The 21,225-nt window shown below is 37.1% G+C and overlaps 1 protein-coding gene across 1 annotated transcript in view; it reads right to left on the minus strand.

Moving 5' to 3' along the window:
- Positions 1-21,225, minus strand: part of LRP1B (LDL receptor related protein 1B) — a 634,437-nt gene that overhangs the window by 187,264 nt on the left and 425,948 nt on the right. Inside the window, exons 17-23 of the mRNA XM_053982292.1 lie at positions 18,137-18,262; positions 16,272-16,388; positions 12,701-12,781; positions 11,296-11,463; positions 9,411-9,593; positions 3,641-3,841; positions 1,898-2,143 (exon numbers count right to left, since the gene is read on the minus strand). Coding sequence (XP_053838267.1) covers positions 1,898-2,143; positions 3,641-3,841; positions 9,411-9,593; positions 11,296-11,463; positions 12,701-12,781; positions 16,272-16,388; positions 18,137-18,262 — 1,122 coding nt within the window. The remainder of the gene's footprint in view (positions 1-1,897; positions 2,144-3,640; positions 3,842-9,410; positions 9,594-11,295; positions 11,464-12,700; positions 12,782-16,271; positions 16,389-18,136; positions 18,263-21,225) is intronic.

The raw sequence follows: 21,225 nt of genomic DNA on the forward strand, positions 1-21,225 counted from the left end.
GGCAGCTTAAATCACTATGGCTATTCTAAGAATTACTTCGTAACAACTGAAATTGTTGAAATGGTAGTTTGGCATTTGGGGGACAGCTTGCCTTCATAAGGCCACTTTGAACTTTATTTGTAATAGTGTAATATAAAAGTTTTTCTTCATTCTAAGTTCATTCAAGATCTCCTGCTCAGAGACTTAGATGATGGGGACATTTTGAGTCTCACAGATCCACAAAAGAAACCAAAATTGTTCTCACTTTCCTAAAATGCCCTTCACACAGTCAGCAACTGAAGTGTCAGAGGATCTGTCCTCCAGAGAACTTCCCATGCCTTTTGAATTAAATAAACTGAAAAGAGCCAAGATGATTTGTGCCTCTAAAAGCACATGCCATATTTAATATGGAATAATTTTGTCACAGCTTTGATGGCATTAGGGTAGCATCATTACAGCTTGTAAAGAAAAGGATCATTTTTCTTTATATCAGCTGACATCACAGGTCTCAGATCATATATTTAGTATTACATTCTTTGGGAAAAATCTGGAGAAATCAATTTGTAACTTCAGATTCTCACCAACACCAGTAAACATTAAGCAGAAATATCCCATGGGCTTAAGAAACCCAAGAAGCTGTAGTCTCACTTTTCTTATTTTATACCACAAGTGAGTATACTTCACTTTTTTCCCCATTTAGTTTCCAAATTTTGGTCATTTCTACCTGATTTAGTTTAAAGTTTGTTTCAAGTTTTCCTCATATGAGCTACTAACACTGTCTTAAATTCCTTTAATCCTCTCCTTTCTCTAACCCAATAAGAATGAACTTTTTTTCAGTTACTGGAATTGTCCACAATATAGCAAATCAGATTGATAAAAATCATTGGGAACCAGACCAAAGCACTGACAGAATGCAAGAACTTTAACAGCAATCACTGCAGAGTAAGAGTAAATAAAGCCTATACTAATCATATTTACTGAACTGCAAAATATCCAAGTAAGCAAAAGAGAATGTGGAAGATATTTCTGTTCAGAGTTGCTAAAACTCTATGAAAGAATAGAGAAAATATAGAATAAAATTATCAAAGAATCCTGAATCAAAGTAAACTGAATTATTAACATCTAGAAAGCAAACTCAAGACTATTTTTAAGTCCCTACCAGGGAGGTAAAGTTGTGATAACAGTTTATATTGCACATGACTGTTTCTGTTTTACACACAACACTGCACCTGAAAAACACACTCCTAACATAGTTTCCAACTGATGCCTCAGTACTTATTGAGAGTGATCAATGAGGGGAATACATTCCCCTCTCCTGTTTTGGCTCATGTTGGTTTTCACCTCGATTAATGAGCTAAGCAGGCTCTTAACTGCTGTCAAAAAACAAGTGCCAGAATGTCTAAGGGGAAAAAACATCTTAAATATTGAATACTAACAGGCAGCATATTCAAAATTAACCTTCTGAACCCTCAACCAATACTGATCAATACCATGATTGATCCATTTCTTAAAAATACATAGTAAATTCCCCATATAGAATGCAAAATTGTGTTGAAACTTATATGCCCATGCATATTAACTGTACATGAAAAACTGTATACAACTTCAACCAGTTTCAGAATTATATCATATTAATATTCCTAGAAACATCTGGTATTAGCATTCTTAGATTAGCAACAGCCTAATATTTCAATATCCCTTTGTACATCAAGAATAGGGACAGTTTTAATCCTTAATTTAATCCTTAGATTGCAATCAACCCCACATTTGGACAATCCCAGCCTGTATTTCATATATTAAAAAAAAAAAAAAAAAAAAAGAAAAAAAAAAAAAAAAAAAGGTGAAAGAAGCTCTCAGTAAATTGCCATCACAGCTATTAACATCCTGAATATTGAATATGCACCGAATTTCAACTTACCAGTACTCACACAACTCTCTCCATCCTTACTGAGCTTCCAGCCTTCATAACATGAGCACTTGACAGTATTTTTATGCTGTTCACAAACTTGGCTACACTTGAGGTGCTTGGTGCAGTAATCCATAATCTCACAAGTTTTGTTGTCTGTAGTAAGATTGAATCCTGCAGGGCAGGAGCACACAATTCTTCCTCCAGGAACCACAGAACACTGATGGCTACATCCACCATTGTTAAGTGAACATTCGTCTGAAATAACATGGAAAAACAATAATTAATGGCTGCAAAAGCTGTCAGGTTGTATATAGCAAAGTCAACTAAAACACCTACAAAAGCCTCCAAGATGGGTAAGCAAAAATTTATATTGCTAAAACAAATTTCTACTTCTATTTCTATTTTCTACTTTTCTATTTCTATTGTTTATGAAGTTATCTGATGTGCAGCCATTCATCTGGTAGCTTTACTGAACATTTCAAGGTTTTAGCCTAGCTCCATATCCAAGTGGTGATCCCCAGGAGTCAGCATTGGGATTGACACTGTTGAACACCTTTATCAGTGACATAGACAGTGGGATTGAGGGCACCCTCAGCAAGTTTCTGATCAGACAGAGTTGTGTGAGTGATTCAGCAGGGAAAAGATGCCATCCAGAAGGACCTTGCCAGGCTTGAAAGGTGGGGCCTGTGCCACCTGAATGTTGATGTTCAACAAGGCCAAATACCAGGACCTGCACTGAGTCGGGGCTATCACAAGCACAAATACAGGCTTGGAAAATAATGGATTGAGAGCAGCCCTGAGGGGGAGGAAGTGGAGGTGTTAGTGGACAAGAAGCACAACATGACCTGGAAATGTGAGCCTGCAGCCCAGAAAGCCAAATGTGTCTTGGACTGCATCAAATAAAGCTGTACCTCAAAAGAAGCAGATTCTTCCCCTCTGTTCTTGTGAGAGGACTGAATCCAGCTCTGGGGCCCCCAACATGAGGAGGATGGGGACATTTTGGAGCAAGTGTAGGGAAAGCCATGAAAATGCTCTGAGGCCTGGAGCAGCTCTGCTCTGTAAACAGGCTGAGAGCTGGGAGTGTTCAGCCTGGAGAAGAGAAGGCTCCAGGGAGACCTTAGAGTCCTTTCCAGGGTTTAAAGGGACTCCAAGAGAGCTGGAGAGGGACTTTGGACAAGGGCCTGCAGTGACAGGACAAGGAGGAGGGGTTTCAAACTGACAGAGGACAAGTTAGATTTGTGATTGGGAAGAAATTTTTGACTTTGAGAGTGCTGAGGCTCTGGCACAGGGTGCCCAGAGAAGCTGTGGCTGCCCCATCCCTGGAAGTGTCCAAGGCCAGGTTGAAAGGGGCTTGGAGTAAGCTGGTCTAACAGAAGTATCCCTGCCTGAGCAGGAGGTTGGAACAAGATGACATTTAAGGTGCCTTCCAAGCCAAACCATTCTATGGTGTGAACTCAAGCTTCTGTAGTTGGAGAGAACTGCAAATGACCTGAAGTCCTTTCCTACACATCGATGGCCTTTAAATTGTTTACCTCCAGCAATGTTTTAATGGGCTTGAAAACAAAAGATTTGTCTCCTTTGCCTTATTTGAAGAAAGCTAAAACTTCAAGCATAAACTCAGTATGATAAACTAAACTAAAATTCTCACAGAGGCTCCAGTGCTAAAATTTCAGTACGAGAACCTTTTTCCCAATAGGAGGCATCACAACAGACAGCATCATGAGCAATCAGAAAAAGGTGTCTAAAAAGTACCACAAAGATCGCCTTCATCAGATCCATCAGGACAATCTCTTCTCCCATTGCAGAGCTTCTCAGGCTGTAGGCAGATGGAGGTATCATTAGCACAAGGGTATTTTGGTGGTCCACACAAATAGCCCTCGCAATTATCCTCATCAGACTGATCCTCACAATCAATATCGCCATCACATAGCCACGCTTTGCTAATGCATCTCCCTTGGGGAAAAGAGACAATAAACACAGGAAATCAGACTGGAAGCAAACTTTAGGAGGGAAAAAAAAAAAAAACCTTCAAAACAATGTACAGATTTCTCTTTTTTCATTATTATTCTTTTCTATTAATACTTTTTTCCACTTTGATGAGCAGAAAGAAACCAACTTGCACTTACACTCTGAAGCATCGTTCACAGCACTTTTGACAATCTAATTTTCCAAACAACGCCAGCCCTACTTATTTGTGTGCTGCACAAAAGTGCATACAGGCAGAACAGAACCTCAAAATCTGTTAAATACACCAAATGATACTAAAATTTTCTAATTATTTTTAATTTTTGCTTTTCTTCATCTCTCTTATCTTCTACTGCAACAGCCCTCTATGGAAGGAATGTTTCAATGTATGACTTTTAATTAGCATGGGTTTGCAAAGCAAAATCTTTCTAGAAATAGACACAACCCATTCCCCAGTGAGTCAGATAAATTATCAGCTTTTAGGCAACATAACTACAGCAGACAAAATTTCTTAAATTACTTCAGTTTTGTCAAATCAGTGTTCAGATTATGCCTCAAAAGGGAGAAAAGGAATTTGTGATGACCATCAATGTTAGAGAGGCAAGATAACCTCTTGATTAGAAAAAAGGTTTTAATCTTTAAAATCATGGAGGTATTAAATTAGAATCAACAAAAGGAGGGATTTAAATGAAAAGAGACAAGACTGTGAATGCTGACAGTTACAGGTGTGTGTGTGTGCTCCTGTCCCAATCTATTCTTCTACTCGCTACCTACAGCCAGGAGGGTTTAGCTGTAAATTTTGATAACACCAAGCCTGAACAGAAATGTTATGTACTTTATTTTCCAACTAATAGACAGAGAACAGATAGAACCACAGGTAATGAAGCTGATCTAGAAATATTTCCCCCCCCCCCCCCCCCCCCATGAATTAATTATGCAGAGAAAAATTCAATTGGAATGGGAAGGAAGATCCTGGGAATGTTTAATTCCATTAACAGCAATTCTGGTGGATGCCCAGGCACTGACTGGCAAAGCCTGAGACTTCTAAGTTCAAACCTACTCAGCATGAACTGACACGACTTTCTGCCCACTCTTCCCAGCTTATACAATGTCAGATTTCAGTTTTCTTGAAAGAACACATTTGTTGAAGATCGGTTTAATGCACTTGGTTTGACATTTTAGTCTTCTTTTCATGCAAAAAAAAAAAAAAAAAAGCTCATGTCCTCACAGAAAGTCAAGGGGATAAAAGATAGTGAAACAAGAAGACTGAAAAAAACCCCCGTGATTCTGCAGCACTCATGAGGAAAATGACAGACTGTTTTCACTTTTGGTGAAGAAAAGCAAGAAGTGAAACTTCAGGATCATAGTACACTGAATGTGAGGTTTAAACAAGAGAACATCATTTTGCCAGTGCAAAATCAGCTTGAAAACAAACAGGGAGGGGTGGCAATTAGAATGAAAAGCTTGCACCATTTTCTTTAGTGGCCAAAGTCCCAAATATGAAAAGACAGAACTGCACAGACACGAGGAAACAAAATTGTATGCATGATACGTATGCAGCTTATCATTGCATGCAGTCACAAGTGTTTCAAAAAAGTGTCCCTATTCTTTATTATCCTGAATGATCATTGATTTTATATATTACTATAACACAGCAGTAGAATGCAAGCTAATGGAAAATACCAACATGAACCAAACCAACCATAACCCAAAGTAAATTGAAGTTGCTTCCAGTAGTGCTCCTAATCTGTTATTTTAATCTTTAATGCATTCAAATATTTACAGAGAAAATCAGTTTCCCTACCTTTCTTGTGCCTTAGTGAAGATATGTTTTATAATGAAAGACTCATCTTTCATTATGATAGATATGGCATGTTCTTAAGTAGAATATACTTTCAAGGAATTAATCTTTGCCAAGATTCTTAAGAGATGGACTTAATGAAATATTATGACTGTCTTGAAATCATTACTTAAAATTCACTGAAATATTTTTCCTTTATTGCCCCTTAGTGAAACTCACACTTCTGGCTTCCAGAAATCTCTTTAGTGAAATTCCACCATAAATTAATTGCCTCAATAGCTGTATCTGCCCTTTTCCAAAGCTCTTTTGTGTAACACAGTCAAACAGAAGGCCTGAGCAGCAGCTACGTGGGAAAGCCTGATCCAAATGCTTCTCCAATGTTTTTTATTTCCTACAAATATTATCAACAGAATTAACTACTTATACATCCCTTCAGTGTTCCTCAGGATACTGAACCCAGGAGGTTTTTTGTCTGAATATATCTTCAACCATAGGAAAACTACTTTGGTGAAGCATTAATTGCTCTGTTTCCTCTTACAGCTAATTCTTACTACCTAAAGCTGTAATGTAACACCTTCCTAAACTACAGCATGGACTCAATCTTGATCCCATCAACATTACAGAATGTTCCAACCTGACACATTTTACAAAATGTTGTGATGGTTAGTGATCTCACTTGTCCTGTAGAATACCCATGGGACTTAGACTGAATCACATTGCTTCAAAAATGTGGCCATTTCTCAATTTAAAGATTTTAGTACAAAACAGATGTTTATAAATGACTCCTAGATGAGATAGGAGGAAAAAAAAAGCCAAAAAACCCAGGCCTAAGGAAGAACAAGAGAGCTGATACCACAGAAAACAATGTGGCCATGAACTAAGAATAAAAATGCTACCAATTTCCTCATCATGTTTCTAGAAAACCTTTCCTTCCCAGACTTCCTCAGCACCAGGTTCTTTGGTCACAAATCTAATCTGGACTCTGACAATCCCCATCCAGACAGCACCAGTGCTGCTTTTGTTATATTCTTCCAGCATCACTGTGATCTGCACCCACTGATTTGATTTCCTCTCTGTACATTCCTTATTTTCCATTTCAAACCAATACTGCTTCTTTCCTCAAAATCTTTTTTCCCCCTCTAATATATTATTACATGTAAGGGAAAAAAAAAAAAAAAAAAAAAAAAAAAAGTATAAAAAAAAATAGTCCACAGAGTAGCATCCAAAATGGTGGGATACCATCAACTGCTACTTGAAAAAATAAAAAAGAACAGTATGATGAATAAGTGTTACAGCTCAGATGTACTGCTTACTAAACTGAAGCATTCAAGGCTCTTTTGCATTTTTCTTCACAGAAGTACTTTATTATGATCACTAGAGTAATTAGATGACATTTTAAGTGAGATTGCACAGATTCTGCTCTTGGTGCAGCACTACTAGCTGAAAAGTAGGGAGATGGAATAAAAAGCATAAATTTATGTGGTACATAAAATTGAGCTGAAGTACATGCCTGTAATAATTTTTGGAGGACAGAATCAGAGTTTAAAATAGAAAGTTGGACCTTTGTACAATTTAAATTAATCTAGTCTACTTTAAAAGAAGCCTAATCTAATTTAAAACCAGAAGATAATTGGCTAGCAGCAGCCCAAGAGTAGTCAATCCCAATCAGGTAATGACTGCTTCTCACATCCTACTGCTACACAACCTCCAGTATATTTTCCATCACACATCACTACAAAAAAACATGGGATGGTTTCAAAAAAAATTAGAAAAGCAATTCTGAAATCTGGTAGCTCAAGTACCCTGCAGCATTTTGGCTGACTTTGGACACAGCAGCTCAAGGACTGCCCAGGCTGGACAGTTCCAGCAAGACCAACCAAAATAATAGAGATGTAAAAACATAAAACAGAAATGGAAGATATGCAAGGAGAGAAGAAAAGTATTTGTTTTTTCAACAAATAATGCTTTTAGGGACCCATAAGCCATTCAATATCTAAAGGGAGTCAGATGACTTGTTAGGAATTTAATGTTAACTACTAAAGGCAAAAGACAAAAGGCCATCTATGTAAGTTTTAGAATACAGAATACACTCTGCATAGGTCCTTAACTGAATATTGGAAAAGGAGCTGGGTATGATGGGTTCTTGAGATCACCATCCCTGTAAGCAGAAAATTCCCTTTTGGCTGAATGCTGGCAAATCCTGGTTTTGTAGCTTGGCACTCATGCCTGTGGCATTGTGACACATCGACCAAAGCCACAGTAAGGAAAGACCCTGCAGCTACTATTTACAGACATAAAATGAAAAGAAATAAGCAAAAAATGGGTAGTACCATCTCACTATTACTCTTCTCACCAGCTGCCCCTTCCCTCCTGAAGTACTGGCTGTTTCAGCTCCCTCCACACACACAGAGCCATCACATTCTGTATCAGATGTCACCACCCAGCAGTCTCTGAGGGGACAATTAGCCAGTGCCTCCTCGCCAGAACAGCTGCCATAAATGCACAAGCCAGACAGCATTATTTCTTTAGAATCATGCACAGAGAAAATTACACTTCTTCTGAAACATTCCAGTAACTATTTCTCATAAACTCATATTACTCCTTTGTCCAAACCACATGGAACAAATGGAAAAGTAGCTAAACAAAAATTTTCTTTTGCTGTTTTCTGCTACAGTGCATTACTACATGCCTCCTCCAGAACAGCAGTTTTGCCCCTTCAGGAGGAAGGAATATTGCAAAAGAGAAGATGATGACTGTCATAACTGCTTGCTCCAGTAGTGTTTCCACACAACAAACAAGCATGATTGCATTTTCCTTCAAATCAAAGCTGCATACCCTTGAATTTAGCAAATTTTTGATGAATATATTTGGTTTTGCTTTGTTTCTATGTGACTGCCAGAGAAGTCTCCTTTGACCCTGTAAACTGAGACAGTGCCCTCCTTTAACCTGACTACAAACATAGAGAAGTATGTAGGATTGTGGACTTTGAAATTGGGTTCTAGTTCTCTGTTGAAAAAAAAAAACTCATTCAGACAATTATGCTGAATTTAACTCCTTGCTATTTCCTGTTATTATGGCAGCTGTAGTTGGGAAATCTTAGCTTGCTGTGAAAGTTGTTTTAACCCTAATATCACACAAAGTTTTCATAGAAATCACAAAAATATTAATACTGTGCTAATATCTATTAACTTCTTCTTTAACTGGACTTTCCCTTTAAAAAAGTTCAATCTAAACATTATTGTTTATATCATTGCATATCCTCATGCAATGATTGCCACCTTCTTATCCCATCATTTAGTGTAGTATACTTAGAGAAAAAAAAAAAAAATTTTAAACACAATCAAAGAATGCATTTTTCTTCCAATACTGCACTTCAAATTTCCAGTGCTGTAGTTGTAATTCTTCACAGTATTCAAGGTACTTTATACCATTTCATTCAACTTATTTCTAGGGCCAGGAAAGGGAAATAAAAGAAAATACCTGAACTTTGGAGTACTATTAAATGCTTTATTTAAGTATTTGGTGTGATGTACTATCATAGAGAGTGGTTTCAGCTTTAAGTAATCTCAAAACTCATCCATTTCATATTGTAAATCAGAAAACAGGATGTGTAAATCAATATTATTTTCCTGGTAGGAATACAATGGGTAACCCTACCTCATTAGTATTAAGCATAATTTAAAGAGTAGATATGTGATGAAACAACACAAACTCACACAGACACACACAGAGTAAGTGAGAGGAAGATGCATTTACCTGTACTCTTGCAGGAGAACTTTGTTTTCTCATCACACACCCGCAGAGTTCCATTGCAGCCTTTCTCATCACTGCCATCCTCACAGTCCTTCTCTCCATCGCAGCGCCACAGCTCGGGAACGCAGCTCCCGTCAGGACTGCACTGAAATTCCCTCCCACTGCACCTTCCAGGAGAGGGAGTTTCTTAGAAAAATAAGAATTACATTGAAGAATTTGTTTGTGTGAATTTTTTTCCATTCCAAGTCTACACTGGCTTAGAATCCTCTTCCTAACCCAACTCAAAATCAGAGTTCCCAAGCATAACACTCAAAATGCCCTGTTCCATCCTATAACTCATCACTCCAACACAAGCTTCAGACAAACTCTTTCTTATCCTCCTCACTTCCTTCACTCCCCCGCCTGCACATGCACAATACTGATTTTTATTTCCTTTTTTCACATCTTTTAGACAGGAAGGAGTTTGGAGGTATAAGGAGAAGGAACAAGGCCAGTGAAATTTCCCTGGTGTTGCATAAACCCTGTACTTAATCCTCAAGCTGCTTTCCCTCATCCTTCCTCATTCTCCTTTTTTACCCAACAAGGTCCAGCTCCTAATGCACAGAACCTGAAAGGTCCCAGCTGTGCTCTAGCAAGGCCCCCACATCTGCCTGGTTTGTGCTGCCACAGCACTGCAGGAGCAGCTGGAGCTGTTCCCAACTCCACAGCAAAGGGGCTTCACTCAGTGTGGCCCTGGAATCAGTGCTGACTGCTTCAAACAATAATTACTGGGAGATTTTAATTATTCATCACATACATAATTCTCTAAGCATTTTCTAGCTTATGGCCATTTCAATTTTATTCTTGCTTTTCTTTTCTCAAGCTATTACAACTGTATTTCTGTTATTTAATAAAGTACTAACAACAATAACATGAACTTTAAAGTAATGGCATACTTATACTTTCCTGCTTGTACCAAGAAGCATTATTTGAATCAATTCCTATAGCACTACTTATAAATATACATTTTATTTTATTTAACATTACTTTGTTGGGTTTTTTTCTTACATAATCAGCATTCTTGTATTCTATTGTAAAAGGTTAGAGCAAGGCTTTAAATTTAAACTGGAAATGACAGGGGTAAAAGTGGATTGTTCAGTTCCAGACTGATCATTTTGATAGAGATAGATAAAAATTACTTTTGTGAATATATAAAATTAATACAGCATTCTGATAATTCATGCATTTGTATGAGGTATCCAACTAGATTTAAAATATAAAGTTATGAAAAGGGACGAATAACACTGTGTACAATTACTTTGTTGCAGAAAAAAACATTAGGAAGAAAATATGAAAGATATTCCCTCATTCTGATCTGATTATTCTTTATCCTTTGCCATAAGCATCCTTCCTTTCTCTCCCCAGTCAAATAAATACAACGTATGGCATTTAAATAGGGCTGTAGTTTGTTAAAATGCTTTTATGTTTAAAAACCCCACAAACTCAAAGACTTGCATCACACAAAAATGAGAGTATTACTGTTCTACTGCATGAAAAAAACCAGAAAATATCAATAATAACTTAAAGAATGGTTCTTACTGTCTCTTAACCTAGACAGCACGCATCTCTGCAATAAGACAAACACCACATCTAGTATAATTCACTGAAGTAAAACTGTAAAACTTTTCTCTCTGTAATACCTGTTCTGTTTTTAAATGCATTCCTCTCCATGATACACTTCTGTATTATCACATTGCACTTGACATAGTTCCCATTCCAGCCTTTACCAAGGTTAAAAGCATCTCCTCTTTGTGCATTGGCTGAAGGTCAGGTATTTAAAACAAATTATTCTCTGTGTTTATAAATATTAAAAACTTGGAAGAAGAAATAAAATAAAATAAAATCTAACCTTCCCTGCTGCAGTTTGTTTTGGTTTCATCACTGAAATCTCCACAGTCATTGTCACCATCACATGCCCAGTGCCCTGGGATACATCTGCCATTCTGACACCTGAACTGATCAGCAGAACACGAGTGAACACAGCCCAGCTCGTCACTGCCGTCACCACAGTCATCATCTGCAAACAACATTTTAAAATATTTTAAAATATAAAATTTCTGAACAAAATATGTAAGGAGGGAAAATCACTTTGAAAAAGGCAAGAGAAAAAAAAATCCATTAAATAAAGTAGCATGATTTCTGCGCACAGGTATCAAATTATTTCGAATGCACGTAGTAACTTAAATCTTATTTACCAACAGCCCTCAACTCAGTAATTTTGTATAGTCTAACACCTTACTCAGTTATTCAATCAGAGACAGCAGCAAGCATAAAAAGCCTGTAGATTTTCTTAATTTCTTTAGCTGTGTGTGACTATACAGGCTTTCAAACACAGTTGGTTTACTTTATTCTCTGTGATAACCTAAGACAGTTAATCACAGACACAAACAGCTTCATATAAACCAAAATGAAAACCTAATAAATTTCAATATTATTAAACTTTGTTTCCATGTGTTTACAAGAGTGCAAAGTGGAAAAAGCACATAAATAATCATGGACTGCAGTGTCTCATTACTCTAATGTTGTAGTCATTACAGCAGTCTTAAGGCAATTCCCATAATTTGATCGTGCTCATCAAGGGAGGAAGGAGATAAATATGTTAGGTACACTCTAAAGGGTCTCCATGCACAGAAATTCATCAGCACACTGTGACAATTTTGGGAATTTGTCCACTTACAGCTAAAAATTCCAGTCAGACAAATAAAATTATAGAAACACCAAATGCTTTGGACCAACCCAATGTTATTAGGACTGGAGCAACATCACTCCCACACCACAAGCTCTGAGAGGAGATTCATTTTAACATTTAAATATGTATTCTTCCAGCCAAAAGAACTAAACACATTGTAAAGTTTTGCTGGCCTTCACTCCTCAGGGATGCTATTTATTTAAATGAACTTGTCCATAAAAAACAAAAAATCAGATATATTGGTCACCAAAATCATGTTGTTTTCTAAGAACAGAAAATACTTCCATAAGCAATAGCTTTGCTTTCCTTTTTCTTTTTTAGTAATGAATCATCATGCTTCATTCTACATAATACAATATTTGTACCTATTACGGTTCCCAATGCCTCATTCCTTATCTGAACCTTCAGTGTTGCTGATTTCTAGGCCATATCAGTAATTCTGAAATGCTTTATTTATTCTCTGGCCACTTACAAGTCAATATGAGTCTCAGAAAAAAAGAACATCAAAGCAATATTTATGTGATATCCCTCATATTCACTTCAGTACAGAGGACTTGATACTTGCCTGAATCACAGAGCCATTTGCTGCTAATGCATCTTCCATTTCTGCAGATAAACTGAGTTAGTGGCTCACATGTTGGGAATTCTGTGAAAGTGTTCAAAAAGAAATAAAAACTATTTAACATAACATCCTCTTCAGCAGCATTCTGTCACCTTCCTATATGCATAAAATACACAAGTGTGTGTAGCAATCATTTGCACCTTCCAGGTATTTAATCTGGAGTGGAGAAAAAGGTGAGACACCAAAAAGAAAAGATAAAATGGCTTCAAGCTGTAAATACTGTCTAAACCCTACTTTTCATCAACATGAAATTCATTCTTCTGTGATAAATGGTCTGGTCCTATAATCCCATCAGACCAAGGCTGGTTTTCCCACTATGCCAATATTTAAGACTAACCATAGCTTGGTGACTGATACAAACTCTATTTTCTATGTGCTTATTTACAGAGAGGATCTCCAATTGCAACAGCACTGCCAGGAACAGACAGGAAATGGAGCTCTATAAAATGGGAAGGTTAAGTACCAAGCTAAAGAACAGCCAAGAAATAAAGTTACTCTACACTGGCATAATAAAATACAAAATTAAAATGTCAGCCTTCACAAGCAATTCCTCCCAGCATTCCAGTAAAGCAGTAGAAATCTGAGAAATTATTACTCACAAAGTATTATCTGTATTGATCACACATATTTGTTTCTATAATTATCTAATATGCTTCTGAATAGAGTAACTAAATATAGTCTGAATTTTTTCAGACTTTTCTTCTAAATCCAATGACATAGGTAGACGTGTGCATTTATTATTAAATTGCTAAACACTCTGGGAAATACTGAAGAGTTTTCTAAATTTTTAAAACATGCCACATAAATATAAGACTTTCTTAGCATGAGTACTGAAATAACTTTGTTTTTTCTGAACCTCACAATGTTTTGGCTCAAAAAGAGTCGCACTCTGATGAAGCACTAAACCAAACCCGCTGAATCTAATAACAGATTTAAAATAAAATAAATTTTTATTTAAAAATTACATAGAGAACACCAAGAACTTAATTGAACAGAGGTGATTATCCTGCTTCAAAAGTGAAACGGGTAAGAAAAAAAAGCTACCATTGAAAACAACACTTTGTCAGTTACTTCTAGAAAGTTCTTTTTTTGTTTAGTTTGTTTTGGGTTTTGTTTATTTGTTTGTTTTGTGTTTGTTGGAAAAGGGTTTTTGGTGTTTTGGGTTTTGTCATTACAATGACAAAAAAATCTGTTCCAAGAAAAAAAATTGAGTGTGCAACTGCAGTAGTGCTTAGCCACAATATATGCCCCATGTGCTTCAAGCAAAGCTGGAAGCAACTTTTAATTTTGCTTTTTCAAGCAATTTTTCCACAAATTTAGCTCATTCATTAAATGTAATTTTCCTCTTTTCCATACATGAATGCCTCCATGACTTAATTTTCTTTATGTTCACATGTACAAAGGGACAGAAACTGATTAAAATGAATTATGATTACCCTCACTACCACCAGGCGCAGCCAGCTCACGACCCCCCAGCCCAGCACAGCCTTTCCAAGAATGTTTTGTAGCATCTGCAGAGTTTTCCCCAGCCTTCATTAGCCACAGCTCCTGCTCACATCCCAGAGGACACCCAGCACTTCCCCTCATTGTCCCCATGGTCCTTTCCACTTCACAGAACAGAGATGCACATCCTGCAGCTCACCCACACCCAGCCCTGTCCTGAGTGCCATGGAGACACAGAAATGAGGAAAGGTGACTCGAGCTCCCCGTGAGGTCTCTCCACAGTGTAGACACCTGTCCCCACTTGAAAGGCAAGATGTGTTCCATTTGCCATCTGTATGGCAGTTATCTTCTGTTTACTGGGCAATTTTTCCTTATCTCTTCCACAACCAATTCTCCCTCTGGGAGATAATGGGCTATTGAATGTCACTGCATGACTGATAAGAACTAGAACATTCCATTGTGAGATGCTCCACCCAGAGGGAGGAGCCAAGCATTCCTACCTGGATATAATCTGGGTTTTGGGGACACCAGACTCAGCCTTTTCTGCTGGATTTCCAGGAGGATTGCTGCCATTCCAATTTGGACTGCTACCAATACCCTGACCAAAAAGGGTGTCAGGTTGTATGCTGACTCTGTCAGTGGTTTTTCTTTTCTATTATTGCATGTATTTTGTTTTCTTTTTCACTTTTCCTAATAAAATGTATTTCTGACTTGGAGTCTCTCACTGGTTTTGTTTTCAAACCAGAACACCAATCTCATTTCTCTCTTGTGTCCTTATGGATACAAGAATTTTAAGCAGTTTAATAGAAGGAAATATGTCCCACTAAACAGAACACGTAAGTAAATGCCATTAGCATGCCCATTAGTGATCAAATTATGGGGCAGGATGAAAAATGAAATATTTGACCATATTTGCACAGCCAGTGTTGGAGGATAACAAAACAACATGCTAAAACATGAAACAAGTTTGGCTACACAGAAAAAACAGCCAGTGACATAAATCCTGGTTAAAAGATCTGAAGAAATATCCCAGGTCAGCTGAGAGGATACGGAACAAAGCTCACAGGAAGGGTTTCCAAAGGTGCCAGTAACATCTGTGTGTGGCTGATGTGCCTGCAAACATGAGGTAGAGGCAGAGAAACTGTTCTAGCACTGAGAGTCAATGCTGTGCCATTAAACTGAGAGTTAGAACTTTAGAGAATGCAAAATACAAATCCCCTGGTCACTCATCCTACCTCTGTACACAACTGAACTTACTTGATCTGAAGCAAGGCCATTAGAAGTCTACCTTACTAATATTATTATTTTTTTATTCATGTGAAGACTTCATTTTTTTGCCTCATCCCTGCAAGTGCTCAATGCCAGTTTGGATGGAGCTCTGGCCTGGTGGGAAGTACCCCTGCCCATGGCAAGGGGTTGGAAAAAAAAATTATCTTTAAGGTTCTTTCCAACCCCAACCACCCTGTGATTCTACATCATGTTCTGTGATTCTGCATCTGCAGACAGCTCATTGACCCTTGTGCTCTCAGACTCACAGCAGTTACCAGTGCCCTGCAAAACAAGTGACTATTAAAATCCTTAATTGTTTGGAAGCAGCTGATTAGAGAGAGCACACCCCTCTCTGCAGTATCTCAGCAAAGCAGCAGTCAGCACAGCTGCTGATACTCTCATGATAGAACCAAGATTTTTTTTTTTTTTCTGAAAAATACAAGATCAAATATACTTCTGTTGAGGCTTGAAACAAGCTGATTTTATTGACATCTAGAATATGCTGAGGAGGCCCATGTGGAGAGGTATGTGGCAGAGATAAAGAGCAATTTTTGAGGGTGACAGCATTTGATAATGGGCTGTAAATTAAAAAAGTCTTGATTGATCTGCATATTTGGTATTGTAGTTAAAAACTCATTAAATAGAAAATGCTGTATTTGCTTTGGGTTTATTTATCAACCAAACAAATTCTATTTGCCATTTCAGAAACTGTATTATCATTTCATTTGACAAGAGATCCCTACATGTTTTATATGTTACAGAAGAATTTTTCCTTTCCCCCCCAAAACAAAATTCCACTTACCACAGGATGTCATTTCATCAGTTCCATCTCCACAGTCATCCTCCCTGTCACACAGCCACGACGTTGGAATACACCGTCCATTCCCACAAGAAAACTGATTAACCTGACAAGTTCTTGCTGTCAAGACAAAACACTCCAAAAATACAAGGGAAATGGACTAGATCCATTAGACCTCTTGGTGGGTGTCTGATTTTAGAAGCTGCAGGGCTGGAGGGTACCTCCTGGCCTGCTGCACCTTTCCCCTCCTCTGACTAAACATCATTCACCTCCTTTGATTTCAGAGAAAACTGAGGTCATCTGCAGGGCTGTGTTCTACCTCCGCTCTGTGGAATTCTTAGTGGTTTCTTCCTCATAAAATAACATGAAATTCTAGATATAACTGTGCAAAACCAGGTGGTAAGAAGAGAATTGATATGCACTAATGCCTGAAATAAACAAAGATCAGGTCATAAAAATGCCCACAATTTGGGATATTAACAACCTGTATTCCACACCATGAACAATGGTCTTGTGAATTTTGTATTTACAAAGGAAAATGGGAATTAGCCTGTGTGTGATGGGCCTGGTCTCACTGTTCTTAGAATCCTTTGCAAACACTTGACTGCAATCATCCATTAAAGGAATCAATGCATGTCTTTCTCCTAAAGAAATAAGGATCACTAAAAGAATTTGTGCTATGTAATATGTAACTACAGAAATTACTTTGAAAGCTGATGAATTGTAAAATGTCACTAAAAAGCTAGCATAGAAAACTGTCATTATGTATAATTTTATTTAAAATTTGAACCCATAACAATGCCAGAGATAGCAACATAGATTTTGATTCCAAATTTAAGCTTTTAGAGTTCATCTCCATGTTATTCTACACCTTAAAAAAAAAAATGGCTGATATGTCAAAAACCCTAGTGGCTGAAAGAATATTTCTTAATTTGTTATTTTCAAATACCATTTTCCTTTTTATTCAGAGAAGTAGCCCAAAACACAAAAGAGGAATCTAAGTTTAAAATATTTCAAAGTAATTTTTTTAACATTAACTGTGTTTGCCACTGCAAGAATAAATGGAAAAACAAGAATACAAAATTCGATCCATTGCCAACTGACAGAGGATTTAAAAAATGGTCCTCAAATTAGACTCTCACCCTACAAGCAAACAGCTGGATATCAAAGAATATCAAGGCAGTAAGGCAACAGGGAATAGTTTAATACACAATGTGTGTGGTCTTGCACTGCACTTCAGTTCAAAACACTCATCAGCTTATTGATGGCTGGCATGTTGCATATTTGAGATTTAATGCTTGTTTAGAGTACTCTGACAGCAAGCACTAAACATCACTTCCACACAAGCAAAGGACAGATTTGGGAATTCCATTATTTACTACAGTGGAATCAGTAAACAATGCTCATCTTGCTATTTCCTTAAAAACCCACTCACCAGTTAATAATTCAGAAATGAAAAAAAGTTCAAGGCATCAAGTGGAAACTGAATAACTAATTATGTATAAACTAAATCAGCATAAAATAAAATTTACTGGTGACGTGGCACCCATCACAGCACGTTAATAAAAAATGTTCTAACTGCCAAAAAAGATTTGTACCTCAGAGTTTGTACCTGAGCATTGCTTTGGCAGTCGACCCATATGGAGAGATTAAGAGCTGAATAACATTGGAAAGCACAGCCAAGCACATGGATTAAGTAAAATATAATTTGCATTCCAGCCTTGGTGGCATCAAAATCTGAATTCATTTAAAACATCAATAATCAGATTATAAGCACCAGCTTGATTCAGTTCAGTTCAAATCAGTCCTGAACTGTTCATGGAACTGAAGTTAGAGAACCTGTTTGCACAACCAAGTAAAATTTTTACCTGCACAAGTTTTATTTGATTCATCTTCGTTATTACCACAATCATTAGCTCCATCACAAAGCCACCTCTTGGGAATGCAACGATTATTTTGGCACTTAAACTGATCATCGGGACAGCTGTGATTGACTGTGGAGAAAAAAACAGAGGTTTTTTTTTTTCCCTAAGAAGATAACCTGAGAAAAACAGCTGTGAAATCTGTGAAAAGAACCCATTAAATGCTGTTCCCTAGTGATGCAGTTAGTGTGGTTATCCTGTATGTATAGCTACCATGACATAAAGATTGTTCAGCAAACCAGTCAATTACAAACACTGCAGCACTTCAGTCATAAATTAAATAGTATCTAGTAAAGATGCCAATATGGGGATCCTCTTCTATTAGGTGATAGAAGATAGCAGCATTTTATAGAGCTGTTTCCTTAAAGAAACATGTTCTTAATCACATTTGGGCAGTGTGATGAGGTTTGCAAACTAAAGTGCATATAAACAAAGGAAAACACCAAAGAGAACAGCTGCAAGCTGCTAAGTGCAGATCCAAAATATGATACCACAGTGAGCAGGGATTTGGGCAGGTCATAAAATGCTTCTAAAATGAGGCACATTACTGTCAATGGCCACATATAGATCTGCTGTTTACTCACCATGAAATTGTAGGTGTCAAAAAGTGAAATATGCAACACGATGTAAAACTAACAAAAAAAAATCTGGTATTCAGGAGTGAGCAAGGTATCTCTCAAACATGTTTTTGCTGGCTACCAATTCTCATGGAAAGAATGAAGCTGAATGCACAGGATTTATGTAAATACTATTGGCCTGCTCTTACAACTGTAGTAAGTGTTTATGTTCTGCCTTCTTTCATGCTATTAACATCTATTATAAGCAGGTCTTGCTCATCTCAATCTAGACAAGAACAGTAAACTGCACATGGTTCCAAACGCTGCTTAAAAATAATCTCCAGCTATTTTTCACCTACTCAGCCATTCACAGGCTCTTTTTTAAAGTTAAACATACATCTGGAAACAAAGGGTATCTAAAATGAAAGGATGTCTTGCAGGCTTATCCTTGACATTTCAGTAGCTTTTATCTTTGACCTTTCTGCCTATTCTTGCAATTGAAGATGACACAAAGCGAGGATGATATCAAAAACACATGAACCCTGGTTTGTGTGCAGGGTGCAGAAGCACAGGAAGCAGAGATTAATTAATAATCTGAGCAGAAAGGTGTTCCAAATCTCGTACTTCCAAAGTTTGCAATGTGACTGGAGAACAAAACTGGGAGCATCCAAGTAATAAAATCACAAGTTGAAGATTTTGTTTTTTTAATTTGACTTTAATACTTGACATAGATATTGCTTTAAATGGTCGTTAAGCTTTTGCTCATATATATTTAGTAATGTGTATTCTACTGATAATTGCAAATATTTCAAACTCATAAAGAACTATTGGAGTTACTATGGCAACTGCTGAGAAGAGATCAATGTTATCACACTGGCATGTAAACTATAGATCACATTCAGGTTTAAGACCAGGTTATTATTCCATTTATATTTGTATAAATCCTCAGAGAATTACAAGCTTTGATCAATGAACTGGTCTTTCTTACACTAATTTAAAAGACAATCAAGTCAAATCTGCTGAAAGATTTTCCTTCTCACTGTCTTTATTAGCTGAGCTCCTTATTTTAAGTGCAGGAAATGCTGGTTTCAAAACAAAATGAGAGTAAGCACTACAAGTCAGGACAAGAAAAATATTTTAAAAAAGATTACTGAAATCATCAATGACTACCACATGGAGCAACCAAAATACATAAATGCTGTAAAAAAACCCCACAATGAAACAAAACACATCCAAAAGTAGCAATTTAACAGCCACATGGCAAAAGGTCTAGGCATTACAGAGGATCACAAGATCCTTTGTATCAGCAGACTCAGGCCCATGTGAAGCAGGCAAGATTTACCCAAGGATGAATAAACAATCACCCTTCACAAACACATTCTTTCAGCCTAAGCAGCTTCACAAAAGCCTCAGCAGAAATACACACATCCAGTTTTGGACATCCAGTCCTTAGAATCACTTCAGAAAAGAACAATGAAATCCAAAAAACCTGCCATAATCCACTAGGAAAAAAAAAAAAAAACAAACCAAAAAAACAAAATACAACAACAAAAAACTAACAAAAACCCAGAACAGTTTAGAGTTGTTTGGTCTCAAAAAGATAAGAAAGAGAGACTATGAAAAGAATTTTCAGACACATAGAACAATACTGCACAGCAGAAGAGTGTTCATGTCTACAACTGATTGGGAGAAACATTGTACTTTCATTTCAGTAAAGGAGATTTGGTTTAGAGAAATGATCTAAGGACAGAAATAGAAAGCATTGCGACAAACAGAGTAAGGAAGAGAATTCTCAGTGCTGCGACACTAATTTTAAAGTAGGCAACTTAAGAACCTTCCAGAAATGACAGGGACATAATTGGTACATTTTCTATTATTTTTCATTTCAACAGTGGAACTCCTCTACAGCTAAAAAATATATATCTCTTGTAAAACGGTAATTTTGAAGACAACGTACATTAATTTAATACTCCAAGTTGTGTAGGGATTTGTGTTTTGGTTTTGTTGCTGGTTTGGTTTTCTTGGGGAGTTTTGGGGAGTAGGTAGTTTATTCACTTTGTTGGTTTGATTACTTGTGGGGTTTTTTGGTTTTGTTTGATTTTTTTTTTTCCTTTTTTCCAGAGGATTTTTTGGTGTTTTTTTAAGAAATGCATTATACAATCTCAGAAATTTTCATGGTTGGAAGGGACCTGCTAAAATCGCCTGGTGTAATCCCCTACTTGAGCAGGGCCAACTAGAACAGGTTTTTCAGGACCATGTCCATAGAAGTTTCAAGCATTTCCACAGACAGAAACAACACAACCAGTTTGGGCAATGTATTCCAGTGTCTGACAGTAAAAAAGTGTTATCTTTCAGATGTTTAGATAAAATTAATGCTTTTCAGTTTGTGCCCATTACCTTTTGTCCTGCTAGTGACACTACCAAGAAGAGCCTGGCTCCCTTTTTCCATTCTCTCCCATCGGCTGTTATTCTGTGACC

The sequence above is a fragment of the Vidua macroura genome, chromosome 7 (assembly GCF_024509145.1).
Source record: "Vidua macroura isolate BioBank_ID:100142 chromosome 7, ASM2450914v1, whole genome shotgun sequence".
NCBI classification, from domain to species: Eukaryota; Metazoa; Chordata; class Aves; order Passeriformes; family Viduidae; genus Vidua; species Vidua macroura.